Source organism: Balaenoptera physalus (assembly GCF_965194825.1).
Source record: "Balaenoptera physalus genome assembly, chromosome: 10".
Classification (NCBI taxonomy): Eukaryota; Metazoa; Chordata; class Mammalia; order Artiodactyla; family Balaenopteridae; genus Balaenoptera; species Balaenoptera physalus.
This window is the reverse complement of record NC_138889.1, coordinates 108,079,765-108,098,210: the sequence shown is the minus strand read 5'-3', so window position 1 is coordinate 108,098,210 and position 18,446 is coordinate 108,079,765. Positions and strand designations below refer to the sequence as shown.

General features: G+C 52.2%; 2 protein-coding genes across 5 annotated transcripts; one reads left to right on the top strand and one right to left on the bottom strand.

Annotated features, from left to right (window-relative positions):
• Window positions 1-650: 650 nt before the first annotated feature.
• On the bottom strand, window positions 651-14,530 carry CCS (copper chaperone for superoxide dismutase). 4 transcript variants are annotated; one of them, XM_082478262.1, is made up of 8 exons: window positions 14,258-14,530; window positions 13,863-13,935; window positions 6,598-6,779; window positions 6,223-6,400; window positions 5,573-5,633; window positions 1,220-1,297; window positions 1,045-1,148; window positions 651-959 (listed from the first exon to the last, which is right to left on the bottom strand). In XM_082478262.1, exons 1-8 carry the CDS (start codon window positions 14,490-14,492, stop codon window positions 806-808), a joined length of 1,065 nt encoding a protein of 354 aa, XP_082334388.1. In that variant the 5' UTR covers window positions 14,493-14,530; the 3' UTR covers window positions 651-805. The 4 variants fall into 4 exon arrangements, with proteins under 4 accessions (XP_082334388.1, XP_082334389.1, XP_082334391.1 ...); XM_082478263.1 differs by having other exon boundaries at window positions 6,598-6,735; window positions 14,258-14,415; XM_082478265.1 differs by lacking the exon at window positions 6,598-6,779 and having other exon boundaries at window positions 14,258-14,415.
• Window positions 14,531-14,603: 73 nt separating this feature from the next.
• CCDC87 (coiled-coil domain containing 87) lies at window positions 14,604-17,836 on the top strand. The gene is given in 2 exon segments (XM_082477987.1): window positions 14,604-17,178; window positions 17,180-17,836. Coding segments are annotated over 2 exon segments (2,562 nt in total). The 5' UTR covers window positions 14,604-14,637; the 3' UTR covers window positions 17,201-17,836.
• Window positions 17,837-18,446: the final 610 nt, after the last annotated feature.

The following is an 18,446-nucleotide window of genomic DNA, read 5'->3' as shown; positions in this document are numbered from 1 at the left end:
TGCCAAACTCTTTATTTACTCGATTAATTAAGAGTCTTTTACTTGTGAGTAAGGAAATCAACTCAAGCCACATTAATTTTTTTTTAGAAAGTGGGTGATGATGCATTGGTGGGGGGAGGGTCCCTTGACTCCCAGGTCAGGAGATCGCTGGCCTCAGGAAAGGCCCAGAGTGCGGACTCCGGAGCATCTGGCATTCTCCTGTGACTCTTAGGTTCTCCCTGTGCATCTGTCTCATTCTTCCTCCTCAGCAGATGGGCTTTTTCTGATACTCGGTCCATAAGGCAGGGAGAAGAGGCCCACCCACAGTTTCCATATTCCCATGTTACAGATCCAACCCCAGGGAGAAACTAAAGTTGGATCCACTTTGATTTCTCTGGGAAAGCAAGGCCCTGTGTGGGTCAGGTGTCCATTTTGGTTCCAACTGGCCATAGTGAAGGGAGGGGGACAGGCCACAAACAGAAATATGTCTGCTATGGTCCTTCACTCTGACCCTGAGGAGAAGGATACAGCCCTCAGGAACTGTGTGGCTTTGAATCCAGTTTTCTTTGCCTCTGAAGCCAAGAGGTGGCCCTCGACAGGGAGGACAGAGGCAGAGGTGCTGTGGTTATTAAGCCCATTAAGGGGCAACAGGACATGGACAAAACACAAAGTTCCATATGAAAATAAAACTTTAATTTGCCAAGGGACGATCACAGCAATGCCTACACACCCCGCACACGAGTTCTCCTAGGACTGGGTGAGCAGGGCCTCCCTCTGGAAGTGCTCAGCAGGGAGGACAGTGACAGACCCGAGGCTGAGGCTGTGCTCAGAGGTGGGCGGGGGGACTGGCGGGCTGCTTTCGCCCGTCGCCAGCGATGGGCCGGCCTCGCTCCTCCCAGATGGTGAGCCCGTCGCAGGAGCAGATCTGCTTGGGGTTCTGGAAAAGGCCAGCAGAGCGTGCGATGATGCCACAGGCCAACCTGAGGAAGAGCAGTGAGGTCGAGATGAGCACCTGCCTGCCCGGCCCCTCCCGGTCTCCGCGGGCACTGCGGGCAGAGCACTCACCTCTCTCCCGAGTTCCCTGTGATCTTGGACAAGGGATGGCCACCCCGGCCCAGGTCGTCTTCTCCCTCATCGACGACCAGGCTTCGGCCAATCACATCACACACCTTTGAGGGGAGACAACGACCTCAGACAGTGGACCTGTTAGGAAAGGTCCCCGCCTTCTTTTCCACCTCACCTTCAGCCTCTCGTCCTCTATCCTGAAGACGGCTCGGCCATCAGCTTCAGCGTGGATGTTCCCCAGGTCTCCGCGGTGCTGCAATGAGACCCGGGGGGAAAGCGCACGTGGGACACGCTGCTAACTTCTGGCTTCTCAGTATCTGGTTCCCCTTCCTCAGAGTACCAGTGTCCTCCTATGGGTCCAGTCTGGTAGGATGAAGGGACGGCCCAGGAAACAAGGAAGGCAACTGGACTCTCTCTCCCTGGAACTAAAATCCTGGGCACGCTGAATGACAGCACGCTGAAAATGGCCAGTGACCCCCTCCCTAGGAAGTCATGTCACTAGACCAGGCTGCTTCTCCTACAAGGCTGCTGCCCAGTCTGCATCCAAGCCTCAGAATCTAGCCCGGTTCCTGCTTCTTTCCAAGCCCACTTCTCCAGCCTCCCGATGACTCTGTGAGCCCCTGGTAGTCTGCAGTTCCCCTGGGCTTAAGTTGGCCAAGCTTGGCTTCTTGACCATCAGAGGCAGCCAGCAACCCTTCCCTGACGTCCGGCCTCCAGGAAAAGAAGAAACACAGGGGCGAAGGGCGTCTCCTGCCCCCAAGACCTGGTTCTGCCCACCTTCTCCCTTGAAGGTAATAAAAATGTCCTGGGACTTCCCTGGTGGTCCAGTGGCTAAGACTCTGCGCTCCCAATGCAGGAGGCCCGGGTTTGATCCCTGGTCAGGGAACTAGATCCTGCATGTCGCAACTAAAGATCCCGCATGCCACAACTAAAAAGATCCTGCACGCCGCAACGAAAAAGATCCCGCACGCCACAACTAAGACCCGGTGCAGCCAAATAAATAAATAAATAAATATATTTTAAAATGTCCTAACACAGCTACTGAGCTCCGCCTACATCAGACACCCTCTGCCAGGCAGGGTGGGAGGTGATGGTGTATATGTGGTCAGCCTCCCTCAAGGGGTTCAGAGCATGGTGAGGAGCCAGACATGGAACAGACTAGTGATTACAAAACATAGGGTTAGCACAACAGTGAGTGTGTTTCCTGGTGACAAGGCCCTACTGGTGAGTCACAGAGACCCACGTCTGTCTGTGCAAATAAACTGCCCCCAACCTGACACTTGGGCAGAAGTAAGAGCCTGAGCCAACATGGGCTGGTACACACGGCCTTGCTGCAAAGCAGGGTCACAAAGCATGTCACTGTGTGATGGGGCTGACGAGCAAGCAGCAAGAAGAGCCACTTCTGCTTTATCTTGTTTTCCTTTAGGACATCTGCTGCTTACACCTGGCACTTTTTGTTGTGCCGGGTGTTGGGGCCTTTTGTGGTAGGAAGATAAAGGAGGGGGAGGCGTTCAGGACTGGGCGGAGGAGCAAGTGGCCTGGTGTGTGGCTCAGAGGCGTGATCCGGCAGCAGAGGGTCGGGAGACGCAGGCTTTCTAGTCCCTCCCCTGCACACGGGTGGGTGGAACTGGGCCAGGTGGCACTGAATGTCACACCAAGTAGCCACGTGAGATCTGTACCCTTGGGTACTGGGGAGCCAAGAAAGGTTTCAGGCAGGGGTGTGACACGGTTACTCCATGCTTTGGAGCAGTTCCTCTAATACCGTGCATGAAGGGAAAGGGCTGGAGGCGGATGGGGAGAGAAGGGAAGGAAGCTTAGAAACCAGTTAGGAGATGTGCAAAGGGACAACCAGGCTTGGACATAAATCCCCACACTGAATTCACTTCTGTCTGGACAAAACCAGACGCTGAAATCCAAAAGGAACATGCCAGTCATTATGGCCGCTTGGACACGTAGCTCTTGCTAAAGTCTTCCTCCGCCTATACCAAGGGCTTGGGTACAAGACAGCAGCTGGCTCCAGCCCCTTCAGACGCCCTGCCCCGAGAGGGGCCCAGGCCAAGGCACAGGTCGCGAGGTGGTCTCTTGTCTTTCAGAAACTCCACTTCCTAAGAGGCATAGGGCTGCCAGTTCCCAGACCTCCTTCTTGCCGGGTCAAGCCTCCTGGGCTTTGTCTACATGGCGTCCCCTGTTGAGCCTCCATTCCCACTCTCCCTTCTTCACCTGCCTGATTCCTGCTCAGCACCTTTCAAGGCTTCAATGAGGAAGACTGCCTCTAAGATGCACCCCCTGGATTCACACCCTGTGTGCTCCACCACGAGGGTGGGCTGGACCTGGCGTCATCTCCAAGCTTAGGTTACAAAGGAGTGTGGCTTCAGTCTTGGGCGCCTTCTCTCGCACTCACTTGCTCTGACGGCAGCCAGCTGCTGTGCTGTGCACTGGCCTAGGGAGAGACCCACCTGGCAAAGGACTGATGTCTCTGGCCAACAGCCAGGGAGGCCCTGAGGCTGGACAACAGCAACATGAGCTCGTGTGGAAGTGGGTCCTCCCCACATCGAGCCTTGAGAGACCCGAAGACAGAGGCCCCCAGCTAAGCTGCACCCGAATTCCTACCCCCGAGAAACTGTGAGATGACTGACAAATGCTTGCTGTTTTAAACCTGGGAGTTCCCTGGTCGTCCAGTGGTTAGGACTTGGTGCTTTCACTGCTGTGGGTTCGATCCCTGGTTGGGGAACTAATATCCGCACAAGCCGAGCAGCTTGGCCAAAAACAACCCCCAAAAACCCTAAGTTTGGAGTAATTTGACTCTCAGCAATAGATAACTGACACACAGAACGCAAGTGTGACACTATGTGATGGACCCAACAGAAAGGCTTCCCCCACTCCCCAGGGGGCGGGGGGCGAGGAGTACAAACTTTGATCATTAGAAATGTGACAGAGCTGTCAAAAGTCCAAAAAAACAAAAATCACTTACATGAATTAAGAAACACACACCATGTTTTCATTTGTTTGCCCTCCCCTGCACACGGGTGGGTGGGGCTGTGTGATGGGGCTGACGAACAAGCAGCAAGAAGAGCCACTTCTGCTTTATCTTGTTTTCCTTTGGGACATCTGCTGCTTACACCTGGCATATTTTGCTGTGCCGGGTTTTGGGGCCTTTTGCGGTAGGAAGATAAAGGAGGGGGAGGCGTTTCCAGGACTGGGCGGAGGAGCAAGTGGCCTGGTGTGCGGCTCAGAGGCGTGATGCCCTCTGAATCGCTGGGGAGGGGAACACATAGCACCGCACGTGGAGGAGACGGAATTAGGTGTGTGTGGACAGGGCATTAGGAAACATCCCATCACTGAGAGAGGAGGCCGTCCTCCTGGCACGATATCCAGGACAAAACTTCAGCTTGGTGTTAAAACGTCTTTAACGCCTCTCTGACATTCACTAATCACTCTGACAAAGATAAAGCAGGCTGTAGTCCCTAGCAGGAGTCTAATGACACTTTTCAGGTCTGCATTGATTTATTTTCACAATGATCCTCCTCTTGGGGCTAGAAGTACTGGTTTCCTATTTTCTGTGGCCATATCAAGTTTCTTGTTAAAAATAAATCTACCTTAATTACATGAATGATGTCTTGATTTTCTTCAAAATAATGGTGGAGAAGGGCCAGGGGTGTAGATGAAGCAGGACTGGCCATGAGTTGGTAACTGGGTGACAGGGACATGGGGGTTCGGGACTCTACTTTCTCCACTTTAGAACTTGTTTGAAACCTTCAGTGACAGATTAAAATGTTAAAAATAACCAAATTTACCTAAGGGAAAAAAAATCAGTCAATTTAAATCAAAACATTGAGTAACTAACAGAACAAGTAGTACTCAGATAAGGTAAGAATCATTGAGGCAGCATGTGACTCACTGCTGATGGGGAAACAATTCTCTGGTGTAAAATTAAACTCCAGGGCCAGGAGCTGCAGCGTCAGGGACAGTCTTTTGTTTTGTTTTTTTTTTTTGGCCACACCATGAGGCATGCGGAACTTCCCCGACGACGAGGGATCGAACCCATGTCCCCTGCAGTGGAAGTGAGGAGTCTTAATCACTGGACCACCAGGGAAGTTCTGGGACGGCCTTTTTAGTTTAGGGAAAACCTTTAACTTCCACACCATCACCTTCTCCAGGAAGCTTTCTCCCATTGCGTGTGCCCCTCGGGCTGGATCAGGAGCTCGCTCTGGGCTCCCAGGGCCTTCTGCAGGCTCCTGCAAGGATTCTCTCACTGCACTGTAACCAAGGAGTTCTCAGTGTCTCCCTCACCAGACTCTGAGTCTTAGGGAGCAGGCCTTCAACACAGAAAGTGTCAATAAATGTTTCTAAATGGAACCAAAAGAGTGAGGGAAAAAGACCCCAACAAAAAGGAATCATACTTTCAGGCCCCAAGAGCTGCCTGCCCTGCCTCTGAGACCTTGGGTTCTCTCTCAGCCCAAAACGAATACTTACCTGGTCGGGGAGTTCCCTGGCGGCCTAGTGGTTAGGATTCTGGGCTTTCACTTACCCGGTCAGAGTCCTGGGGACCCCCATGAGACATTCCATCAGGGTTAAAGTGGTCCCCACAGCTAAGAAGGAAAGATAGCAGGTGGGCAGTGAAACAACAGCTCACAGGCCAGGTGATCCATCCTCTTACTTTACATTTGTCTCATTCATTCATTCACTCACTTATTCATTCATCCACTCATTCAACACACAGGCCCACTCTGTGCCAGGCTCTGGGCTGAGGGCACTAAGAAGAATCAGTCATGGGACCTGCCCTCAATAAGCTTCCAGGCGAGACACAGGTGAGTAAACAGCTAATGGCATGACAGCATGACAAACACCATGACATGGAGACCTGACCCTCCCGTGTCCAGGAGTCACCTTCCATCTGGGAGGCAGTGAGGTGGCTATGAGCAGAAACGTCTAGGTCAGATTTTGGTTCAAATCCCCACTCTACCATTTACATGCTCCAGGGTCTTTGACAAGTCATTTAACCTTTTTGAGCCTCAGTTTCCTCATCTGTAGACTGGGCCTTTGTGTATATGCCTCCCAGGGTACTTGTGAAGACCAAATGTGAAAGAGTGTGTAAAAAGCTGAACACAGCCCCCTGCACTTAAGTGGGTGCACAACTGGGGCAATAAGGATGCTACGGGGAGGTTACAGAGGACTCACCTGTTGCAGCTCCTTGTGAGGTCTCCGAACTCATGGACGTGCAGTCCGTGCAGCCCAGGCTGCAGGCCGTCAATGGTCCCCTCGATGAGGCAGCGCTCAGGGGTCAGCTGTAGGAAGTGCACCACTCCCTGCACAGGGCCAGGCCCCCCGAGAATGGCCACTGCTGCCCCCAGATTCTCTGTAAGGTATTAGACACCAGGGCTGGCTTGCCACCTCACCCATTTATCAACTTGGAAAGGGCGTGGAGAGAGCTCCCTATAACTTTCACGGGGTCCCCAAAGCCACACCAACCCAAAGCCCCCAAAGGCTATGGTTGGATCTGTACCACACCCAGGCCACCTCCCTCCCAGAGAGGCCAAGGCCAAGGTTACTCACGGAACAGCCCACTGCCCATGCCCTTGAGTACCGCCTGCCTCCCAGTGCCTTCTAGAAGGGCCTGCACCTCCTGGCTGGGCAGGGTGGTCTGTACCAGGACCATCTGGTTCTCCAACTGCACCTCCACACTCTGGACACCTGGGAGAAGACAGGGGACAGAGGGCAGCAGAGGGCTGGCACCCCTGTGCCGGGAGCAGGGAAGAGAGAATCAGGGGGCCATTCCCCATCTCCATCTTAACCAACCTTCCTATGGTCGGAGGCAAGCTCTGAAGCTGCCTTCTAGCTGCGTAAGGCCCTTAACCTCTCTGAGTTTGTTTCTTTATGAATAAAGTGGGGATAACGCCATCTTGCCCCCGGGAGTGTTGTGAATTCTTATTTCATGCCAGGCATTATTTATAACTTTTGAAACATAGTTCTTTTAAAAATGTTTCAGCACAACATTGTAAATCAACTATACTTCAATTTTTAAAAATTAAACAATAAAAATAAATGTTTGTATAAAAGTGGGCTATCAATAGCCACATCACTCACGAGAGTCAAAAGGTGAAAACAACCCAAAACCCCATCAAATGATGAGTGGATAAACAAAATGTGTACCCATACAATGGAATATTATTCAGCCATAAAAAGGAATGAAGCGGGCTTCCCTGGTGGCACAGTGGTTGGGAGTCTGCCTGCTAATGCAGGGGACACGGGTTCGAGCCCTGGTCTGGGAAGATCCCACATGCCGCGGAGCAACTAGGCCCGAGAGCCACAACTACTGAGCCTGCGCGTCTGGAGCCTGTGCTCCGCAACAAGAGAGGCCGCGATGGTGAGAGGCCCGCGCACCGCGATGAAGAGTGGCCCCCGCTTGCCGCAACTGGAGGAAGCCCTCGCACAGAAACGAAGACCCAACACAGCCAAATAAATAAATAAATAATAATTAAAGGTGCTAATAATTAAAAAAAAAAAAACAGAAATCACCTTCTCCCAAAAGAATTCCTTATTAAAAAAAAAAGGAATGAAGCACTGATACATGGTACAATGTGGACGAACCTTAAAAACATTATGTTAAGTGAAAGCCAGTCACAAAGAGCACATATTAGATGATGTCATTCTGGATGAAATACCCAGAATAGGTAAATATATAGAGACAGAAAGTAGATTAGTGGGTAGGGGAGTAGGAGGGTGATAGCTGAAGGGTACAATTTCTTCATGAGGTGATGAAATAGAAAACTGATAGTGGTAATGGTTGCACAACTCTGTGAATATACTAAAAACCACTGAATTGTATACTTTAATGGATGAATTTTATGATATATGAATATTTCAATAAAGCTGGCACACATAAAAAAGAGGGGGCTATCACCACTATCCTGAAAGCTAACATTTACTGAACATGCACGGTGGACTTTTTCATACTTTACCTGTATTAATGCAGTAACCCTGTGAGTTGGGCACTACTATCCCCACTTTACAGATGAGAAAACTGAGGCACAGAGAAGTTATGCAACTTGCTCCAAGTCACGTTGTAGTGAATGGTGGGACTGGAACTCATCCCAGGCAGCCTAGCTCCAGAGCCCGAGCACTTCACCTGAACACTGCTCACCCTGAGAAGCAGCTCCAGCCTCCAGGCTGGCTTGGCACCCCCTCCTCCATCCTCCTGTGGCAGTTTCCACTTCTCCCATGTAACTCATGCTGCACCAATTACAATCCTCTGTGTGGGCAGGAGCTCTGTGTGGTCCACAAAGGTCAGGTTCAAAAGTCAGATGGTCTCAACTGCCCTCCAAATCCCTGAAGTCACCCTGGTGTGCACACAACCTGCGGGACGATTCTGACACATGCTCAGTTTCGAGGGCCATCGAGCCAACTCAAAGAAGGACGAGAAGGGGCTTCTCTTTCACTCAGATGTTCAGGGCTCATAAACTTTTTAAGAGAACTCTTGAATCCTGAGCCAGAGCATGGGGGATGGCTGGGAACTCTGAGGGATGATCTCACCTGTGGAGCTTACAACCATTCTGCTCTGATCTTAGTGTGTCTGTTGCTCTGGCAGGGTAGAGCCCATGGGAGCCGGGAGCCCTGGGCAGCCCAGAAGACATAGGTTAAGCGAGGCATGTCCCTCTGCTGAGCCAGTGCTGTGTGAACTGAAGGCTGACTGACTGTCTGCGTTCCCTTCATCCTTGGTTCCCCCACCCACCGCCACCCCCCCCCTTTATTCGTTCAACAAATGTGTGCTGGGCCTGGAGGAGGCCAGGGTCAGGGAAAGCACCAGTCCTAGTCCGCAGGGAGCTCACGGGCTGCGGGAGGATCAAGACTACACCTGCCCATTTTTGGATTGGGTTGTTTGTTTTTTTGTTATTGAGAAAACAAATACAGTATGCTAACACATATATATGGAATCTAAGGGAAAAAAAAAAAAAAAAGGTCATGGAGAACCTAGCGGTAAGACGGGAATAAAGACACAGACCTACTAGAGAATGGACTTGAGGATATGGGGAGGGGGAAGGGTAAGCTGTGACAAAGTGAGAGAGTGGCATGGACATATATACACTATCAAACGTAAAATAGATAGCTAGTGGGAAGCAACCGCATAGCACAGGGAGATCAGCTCGGTGCTTTGTGACCACCTAGAGGGGTGGGAGGGAGGGAGATGCAAGAGGGAAGAGATATGGGAACATATGTATATGTATAACTGATTCACTTTGTTATAAAGCAGAAACTAACACACCATTGTAAAGCAATTATACTCCAATAAAGATGTTAAAAAAAAAAAAAAGACTACGCCTGGATTAACCATCAGGCAGTGACGGGAATAACAATCCCTGAGGCACACACAAGGAACCTCAGCTGTTCAGATTCCTTCCAACTCGAGGCAAAACTGGGAAACGGCACTGGGAGGAGGTAGCACCCGAGAGGCAGGACTGTTTGGCCTGCGGTTACAAAGGGTCCCATGGTCTTGCTTCTACAGATCCCCTGCCCCACTGGTGACACTGTTGGGGGAGGGGCCGAATTTGTAAACAGAAATCAGACAGACACACTCATCTCCTCCCCGGCAAGTACCGGGCAATTCTGCAATTCTGCGAGAAGAAAGCCCCCCAAATAACCCAACTGCCCGTCACTTAACACAATGTCTCATCCTGGGCCACCTAGCGTGAAGCCTTGGAGCTCCAGGTCCACCCAGAGGTGCCTCTGGATGCCAAGGTGGTAGGGAGGACGGCAGGGAACTCTGAGCCTCTAGGGAATGCCAAGAGCTGTGTGCTCAGCTTTACACACATCAGGACAGTGATACTGTCCTCCTCTGGCGAGTGAAGAAATGAGGCTGGAGGGCTTCGCAACTGGCTCGAGATCGCAAAGCTCAGAAGGCAGCCTGTCCAACTCCAGAGCTGATGCTTGGTCCCCTTGCCCCACAGGAAGTAGGATTGGGCCCCAAAGGACTGATTGTCTGAGGCTCCCAGAGCTCAAGTAAGCATGCAGTGTGAGGGATTCACTTGCCTATTCATTCATTGAACAAATGTACACTAAGTGCCTATCATGCCCCCCGTTCCGGGCAGTAGGGATGCAGCAGGGAGCAAGTCAGGTGATGTCTCTGCCCCATAAAGCAGCATGTGTTCCAGCACAGGAATATGGATATCAAACACATGCACAGAGAGATTCAGATAGTGCAAAGTGTGATCAATGAAACAGGGAACAACTGGGGGGTGAGCCGCTTAGGCTGGTGAAGGAAGGTCTCTCTGAGCCTTCAAGCAAAGGCCTGAATGTAGTCAGGGCAGAGCATTCCAGCAGAGGGTACAGTTTGGGCAAAGACCCTGAGGCAGGAACGACATCTATGTGTTCTAAGAAGAGAAAGGCCCAAGTGGCTGGAGCTGGAGTAAAGAGAATGATAAGATACAAAGTTGTAAGTGGAGACCAATGAAACAAAGCCCTGCAGGCAACAGGAAAGAATCTGGAATTTAATTTTAATGCAAGGGGAGGCCATTGGGAGAGGCCACAGAGTACAGTGGTTGAGGGTGTGGGCTCTGGAGTTGAAATTCTGAGTCTGCCACCTACTAGCTATATGGCCTTAGCTTACTCAACCTTTCTGTTTTCTTTTCAGTTTCTTCATCTGCAAATGGAGATAATAATACGACCTACTTCAGCGGGCTGCTGAAGGCCTAAACGAGTTATCTCCCATATAGCACTTAGAACAGTGCCTGGCCTACGGGAGGCTCTTAAATATTAAGACTTTTAGAGGATTTTAAGCAGAGCAGTGACAACATCTGAGGTTTGATTTAAAAAATCATTCTTGGCAATTTCCTGGCAGTCCAGTGGTTAGGCTTTCACTGCCAAGGGTGCAGGTTCGACCAGCGGGTCGGGGAACTAAGATCCCATGAGCCACGCGGTGCAGCCAAAAAATAAAATAAAATAAAATAATTGAAAATAAAAAATGAAAAAATCACTCTGGTTTCTATGTGAAGAAGCTATTGGAAAGGGCAACAGAGAGCCCAAAGATAAGGTTCTCGTGTGGGTGGTGGAGAGGTGAGGTGGTTTGGTTGGGTGTGAAGCCCAAAGTACGGAAAAAGAGTTTTAGACACAGCAGACAAGACTTTCTGATGGACTGGCTTTGGCACAGGTAGGTTGCTGCTCTGGGGTCTCCTAAGAAGAGCTGCTTCTCTGCACCGAAAGTGGGAGGGCCCCAGTGGGAAGCTCCTTGTGACTGCACTTCCCGAACTCTTGACCTGAGTCTGAACCAAGAAGGCTGGCTCCCAGCTGAGCAGCAGTTCGGTTTGGCTGGTGTGGAGTGTGGCCAGGCCAGAAGTACCTGTTGAGCTCAGAGCCCAGAGAGGGAGAAAAGATAAGGCCATAGGGGACTCTAGGGTGGGTGATAAGAGTTCAAGGAAGTGAGCCTTGGGCTGGGAGGTTCTCTCACTTACCCCTAGGAGAGCAGAGCCTTCTTCCCCAAAGCCCAGGCCTCCTGGAGAGGGAAAATCAACCAATCACTCTTTCTGTCTCCCTCTCTGCATCTGGGAAGCCAGCCCATGAGAAAGCCAAGCTGCTTCCAGTTACCCAGACCAGAAAACGTAGTCACCGGAAGTCTTTATCTGGTCTCTAAGAAACCTGCTGAGAGCTAAAAACTGCCCTATGTCCAACAGAAGTCCAGCTGTCTGCTCTCCCAGTAAGAATGTTTTACAGGAGATAGAGTCCAACAGCCTTGGAAAGCTCTGGTCAGATCACTCCACTCTCAGTGGAACGGCTCAGTTTTCTCAGACACGCACCCCTCATTCCCAAACACACAGTCAAAGCAAACCCAGCTTTAGGATCTGTCCCCCTCTGCAAACATGGCACTGGAAGCCAGCACCAAGCACTCTGGGGGTTGAGGGCAGGCGTTGCCCAGCCGCTGCGCACCAGCCCCGCTCTGCTCTCCATGCGTAAATTCACGGGCAAAGACGAATGGCTAACAAAAGGAAATGGTGCTGGAACAGTGGGAATCAACAATTTTGCACAGGATGCTTTGGGAGATGTTGTTTACTGTAGTCTGCCTGAAGTTGGGACAAAATTGAACCAACAAGAGGAGTTTGGTGCTTCGGAAAGTGTGAGAGCTGCTAGTGAACTCTAGTCTCCTCTATCAGGAGAAGTAACTGAAATGAATGAAGCTCTTGCAGAAAATCCAGGACTCGTCCACAAATGTTGTTATGAAGATGGTTGGCTGATCAAGATGACATTCAGGAACACCTCAGAACTAGATGAACTAATGGGTGAAGAAGCATATGAGAAATACATAAAATCTATTGAGGAGTGAAAATGGAATCCCTAAATAAGCCAGTTTGAACAACTTAAAAAAGATCAGGGACTTCCCTGGCGGTCCAGTGGTTAAGACTCTGCGCTTCCACTGCAGGGGGCACAGGTTCGATACCTGGTGGGGGAACTAAGATCCCACATGCCGCACGGCGCGGCCAAAAAACAAAAAAAAAGATTTGTCCCCTCATGCCTCTGCCCAACCAGCTTACCACCTATAAGCCCTTCCCCTCATAATTCCTAAGATTTAGTGGGCTCTCACTACATGCCAAAGACCTTTCTAAAGTGCTTTTGCATGTATTAACTAATTTACTCTTCACAATGAACCTCTGGGGTAGCTTCTATTACCTTGCCCATTTAAACACTGAAGAAACAGACACAAAAAGTAACATGCACGAGGTCTTAGTGCCATTACGTGGCAAAGGGAGGATTTGAACCCAAACAGTATGACTCTAGAGCACATATCCCCGAAGACCTAGGACACACTGCTGCCTTATACAGAGCCAAGTGCCACTAATGTCCCAGTTTCAGAAGCCATCACATGGCAGCTCCTCCAAGAACTGCTCTTCCCAGCGCAATGCTTGTGTGCTCATGTTACCTGAGGGCAGAGGCTGTGCCTGAAACACTTGTGAACACTTTTCCCTAAAAAGCCCCCAGTGTCTGGTCTATACCTGAATGACTGGATAAACATTTAACAGAATCAAAGGCAGGCAGTTCCCACAGCCATGTTGGTGGCTCTGCCTTCTCAGATCTTTCCAATTGTGCCTGGTCACCTCCAGACCAGCTAGCTGGCTTTTAAGAATCAGGGCCGGACTTCCCAGATGGCGCAGTAGTTAAGAATCTGCCTGCCAATGCAGGGGACATGGGTTTGAGTCCTGGTCTGGGAAGATCCCACATGCCGCAGAGCAACTAAGCCCGTGAGCCACAATTACTGAGCCTGCGTGTCTGGAGCCTGTGCTCCGCAACAAGAGAGGCCGCGACAGTGAGAGGCCCGCGCACCGCGATGAAGAGTGGCCCCCGCTTGCCGCAACTGGAGAAAGCCCTCGCACAGAAACGAAGACCCAACACAGCCATAAATAAATAAATAAATAAATAAATAAAATTAAAAAAAAAAAAAAAAAAGAATCAGGGCCGCCTAGGATGGAACATGGCTAGGGCTGCTGTTTGCTTTGTCAAGATTATTTTGTTTCTCAAGCAAGAACTGCCTGTGTTCCAGGGAAAACCCCCTGTAGGGGGGTACTATGCTCTGCCTACCTCCTCACTCTCCAGGCACCGGAGGTTTAAGACAACCAGAAGGGCAGGCAGTTAGAGCCAGTAGAAGAATCTGGCAGGGCAGGCCTGAGACCTGCACTCTAGACTCCGCCTCTGGGTCTCTGTGTGACTGAGAACATCCCTTCCTCTCTCCAGGTCTCAATTTCTGCATCTGTAAATGGGAGTAGGGTTGGTCTAAGAGATTTGCCTGCCCCTCCCAGAGGCCTCCTGACTGCACGCAGAAAAGTTAATCTGGTTCTTACCTGCTATCCCTTGCAGAGACGTGTGCACCGCGTCCACGCAGCTCTGACAGGTCATCTGCACCGCGAACTCCAGCTGCAAGGACGGGCCGATGAGAGCTGGCGAAACCTTCTTGCGTGACCCTGTTTCACTACCTCCCCTGTGACCACCCCAAAAGGCCTGGAGTAACGCCCCACGTGACCCCTCCTCAAGCGCCTTCTTCATTATCACTCACGATCATTCCAGGAGCAACACCCCTCAACATTAACGCCAAGGGCCCTGCTACTCTCACATTCCAGCCTGGACCCCAGGCCCCAATCCAGGTGTCCGCTCCTTCCCCCATTCTCAAGTTAACGATCACCCCAGGGGCTGAGGCTCTCTGCCCTGCGAGGCTCCCACACGAGGCCTCGACCCTCACCGTGCAGGCAGTCCCGCGGTCCCCCGAGTCCGATGCCATCCCGGACGCAGTCACCACCGTAGGACCCGAACTGTCCAGGTCCTGTGGCGCCAACCCTGAGATGCGTCGGCGGAGGCGGAGCCCCGGAAGCCACTCCTTGCCCCGCCTCCCGCTGCGAGCGCACGCAAGGCTCTGCACCGCCCCCCCCACGTCCACGCTGTGGCGGGCAAGTGCTGCGCAGGCGCACTTGGGCCATCAGGCCCCTCGTTGCCTTAGTAACCGCCAGCGCCGCCAGCGCCGCCTGCGCCGCCAGCGCCGCCTGCGCCGCCAGCGCCGCCTGCGCCGCCAGCGCCGCCTGCGCCGCCAGCGCCGCCTGCGCCGCCTGCGCCGCCTGGTGTAAGATGGAGCCATATAAGCCCGAGCCCGAGTTCCAGCGGTTTTACCACCGGTTGCTGCGTCCGCTGTCTCTCTTCCCCCGCACGACGACGCGCACAGAGTCTCAGAAGCGCCTCCCGCAGGAGGTCCCGATGCTGCTGCCCCTACCGGTCTCAGGGCTGACGGTGGCGTCGCTCTGCCGCCAGGTAGCCGAGCGGCTGGCCAACAGCGGGCTGGAGGCGCGCGCGCCTCGCAAGGTACGACTCCGTTTCACCGAGGTCATCTTGGACGAGCTGAAGTGCAGCTGGCAGGAGCCCCCCACCGAACCTGGTCTGAGCCACTTGAACAATCAGAGGCTGCGGAAGCGGCTCCTGGTCTACGTGCTGCTCAGCAGCGAGCAGCTCTTCGTACGCTACCTGCACCTTCAGAAGATCATGTCGACCCCCGCAGCTGTCTTCACCGAATCAGCCACGCTCACCCGGTTGGCCGCCAGCCTCGCCAGGGACTGCACAGTCTTCCTCACCGGCCCCAAGGTCTACCGTGGCCTGCTCGCTGACTTCCGCGCCCTGCTGAAGGAAGGGCAGGTCCAAGTCTGCGTGCCCAGAGTGCGCCCCCTCGGCCCCACTGGGGCTTTCAGGCTCTGCCCTATCCCATGGCATCACAGCACTGGCTTTGCCCAAGTGCCGTATTTCAACCTCAGCCTGAACTACCTCATCCAGCTCAGCCGCCCGCGGGAGTTTGTCAGTGAGCCTGAACCGGATCCAGTGAAGGAATTGAAGTCCATTCCCCAGCTGAAGAAGAAGAAGCCTCTCCGCTGGCTGTCCACCATGCAAAAGAGGAGAGAAAGCAACTTCAATTCACAGATTGCCTCACTGCCTGGGTCCTCTGTGGCTCCCCCCAGCCAGGCTCCCCCCAGCCAGGCTCCCCCCACCTCCCACTTGCCCCTCTCCTCCCATCTCCAGAGGGGCCAGTCCATGCCCTCTCTGCGTGAGGGCTGGAAACTAGCAGATGAGTTGGGCCTTCCTCCATTCTCTCCTCGCCCCTTAACCCCACTGGTCCTGGTTGCAGAGAGCAAACCAGAGCTGGAAGGGGACACTGTGGCTGAGGACCTGAAGCAGAGGATGAAGAACATGCACTTGGAGTGGTCTCACTACTCACTGCTGGACTCGGGCCTGCCCCCACTCTTGGGGGCCCTGACCTACTGCCCAGCTGCAAAACATCACATGGAAGAGCTGCAGAGAATGTTGAAGGGCCTCGAGGAGAAGGAAGCCTCAGAGCAGTGGAGCCTCCAGTCCCCCAGATCCCCTCCCCTTGAACCACAGCCAGTGACTGTTACTTTGAAGCTAAGAAATCAGGTGGTCCAGGCAGCTGCTGTACAGGTCTCAGCAAGAAACTTTTTGGATTCCTTCCACGTTGAGGGGGCCGGAGTCCTATACAACCACCTGGCTGGTGAACTGGAACCCAAACTTATCGAGGAAATGGATACTGATCGCACTTTTGGCAGTAGCATCGGGGAGGTCTACAAGGAGCTGATGAGCTGTGTCTCTAATGACCACTTCTCTTTTGACCAGGGGCCCCTGGTTGAGCCTGCAGCCAATGAAGACTGGTCGGCCTTCCTATCCTCAGCCTTTCTACGTCAAGAAAAACAGCGTCGTATCATCAACACCAAGCTGGCTGGACTTTATTCCCAGAGAGCTAACACTTTACAGTCCAACCCTGATAAGATGTGCTCCCTCACATCACTCCAAGCAAGTAAAAGCTGGGAGAAGTGGTCAAACAAGGCCTCATGGCTGAACTGGTGGAAAACTACTTTGTCTGTGGGTGACTACTTCAAGTACCTCACCACCCAGCAGACAGATTTCCTCCATGTCATCTTCCAAATGTATGAAGAGGAGGTTCCTGTGGAGATCGTGGCCCCTGTCAGAGAGTCCCTGAAGATTCAGCACCCACCTCCCTTGCTGGAAAACAACGAGCCAGACTTTGTGCCAGGAGAGTGGGATTGGGACACGGTGCTGGAGTACAGGCTGGGAACTAAGAACAACAGCCTCCTGGAAGACTCTCACAAAATCCTGAGCCTGCAGAAGCGTCTGGAGCGGCTGTGGTCCATGCTTGAGGTCCCTGACAAAGACCGGCTGGACATGGCCATCAAGTACAGCTCCAATGCCCGCCTGAGGCAGCTGCCGTCACTGGTGAGTGCCTGGGAGCGGGCCTTGCAGCCCATTCAGCTGCGGGAGATATTGCTGGGGAGACTGGAGTGCTTTGAGCGACAAGCCTCCGACCCTAACCGCTTCTTCCACAAGACCGACATGGGCCTGAGTCGCTTCCTGGAGGAGAATCAGATCCGCAACCATCTCCATAAGAGGCTCAGTCTAGTGGAGGCTCCTTTGGTTCCCCTCCTGGAGGAGATCGAGTTAGTCTTTGGTGAGCCAGTGACCTTCAAGGGGCGGCGCTACCTGGACAAGATGAAGCATGACAAAGTGGAGATGCTCTACTGGCTGCAGCAGCGGCGGCGGGTCCGCCACCTGGTCCGGGCCAAGAGGGCCTCCCATCAGTCAGCCCTGTCCAGGAAGCTCAGCAGCCAGCCTTTAGTAGCCCCTGGGAATACCCCATTACTCTTTGACCAAACCAAGTGCCCTCAGATCCCTCCCTCACCCCCATACACCCAGCAGCTCACCCAGACCTCTTGACTGCTTTGAAAGAAGAAATATCTGGGAGTGCGGTGTTCAGGAAAACTGTGCTTCCAACTACCAGGGGACTGAAATTAGCACTTTATTTTGACCATGAAGTTCTCATAAAAGAATCCACAAGCCCAGTAGTCCCATTGCTGTCAAGCCATGCACAGCACAGCCAAAAGCTCATGTATCAGAAGAACTGAGACCATCCCTTGGAGTTCATTGTAATGGGAAATGTTAGACAGATGGAAACCATCCCCTATGGAACACCTCAGCTTAGCATTTCTATCACGATACACTAGATTGGCTGATTAGAACCCTAAGCCAAGAGACTCTATGGCATAATGGCTAAGAGCTAGTGCTCTGGAGTTAGTAGATGTGGGTTTAAATCCACATCCTGACTGTGTAACCTTGGGCACACTACCTAACTTCTCTGCATCTGGACCTTCCTGTGTCAGGTGAAGGAGTTGGATCCAGGTTGTCACTTCTTCCAGTTCTGGCATACTGTTGGCAGAGCCAAAATTTTTCATTAAATTTTCACCAGTTAATACAAGCACGTGGTACAAAGTACACAAGGGTATGCACTGAAAAGTAAGTCTCCTTCCCATCCTTCCCTCCAATACCTCAGTTCTCCTCCTTGTGGGTAACAACTGTTACCAGTTTCTTGTGTATCTTTTCATTCCCTTATTCAGCAAATATTTATGGAGCACCTACTAGGTGTTCATGCTTGGTCTCTATCACTGAACAAAACAAAGACCCTTACCCTTTGTAGAGTTTACATTCTACTGGGGGGAAACAGACCGTAGACCATAAACATAGTACCGAAACACATTGGGTAATAGAAAGTTAGAGGGTGATAGGTACTGTGGGAAAAAGAAAAAATAGAGAAGGGCAAGAGGAAATAGAGTGTGAAGGTTGTAGCTTTATTAGGGTAGTCTGTGTAGGCCTCACTGGGAACGGGAGATTTGAACAGAGGCTTGAAGGAGGGGAGGAAGTGAGCCCCATGGACCTCTGGGACAACAGCGTTCCTGCCAGCTATTGGGAAGCGTAAGGCAGGCGGGTGCCTGGGGTGTTCCAGAAAAGCAAGGTGGCCAATGCAGGTGGAGCGGAGCTAAGGGGAAAGAGGGATGAGTCAGGGGGGTCGTGACAAGGTGCCAGGGGAC

Coding starts and splice junctions, on each gene's coding strand:
- CCS (XM_082478262.1), bottom strand. CDS start 14,492: ATGGCCCAAGTGCGCCTGCGCAGCACTTGCCCGCCACAGCGTGGACGT. Junction 6,401..6,597: donor CATGGGCAGTGGGCTGTTCC/GTGAGTAACCTT, acceptor AATACCTTACAG/AGAATCTGGGGGCAGCAGTG. Junction 1,149..1,219: donor TAGAGGACGAGAGGCTGAAG/GTGAGGTGGAAA, acceptor CTCCCCTCAAAG/GTGTGTGATGTGATTGGCCG.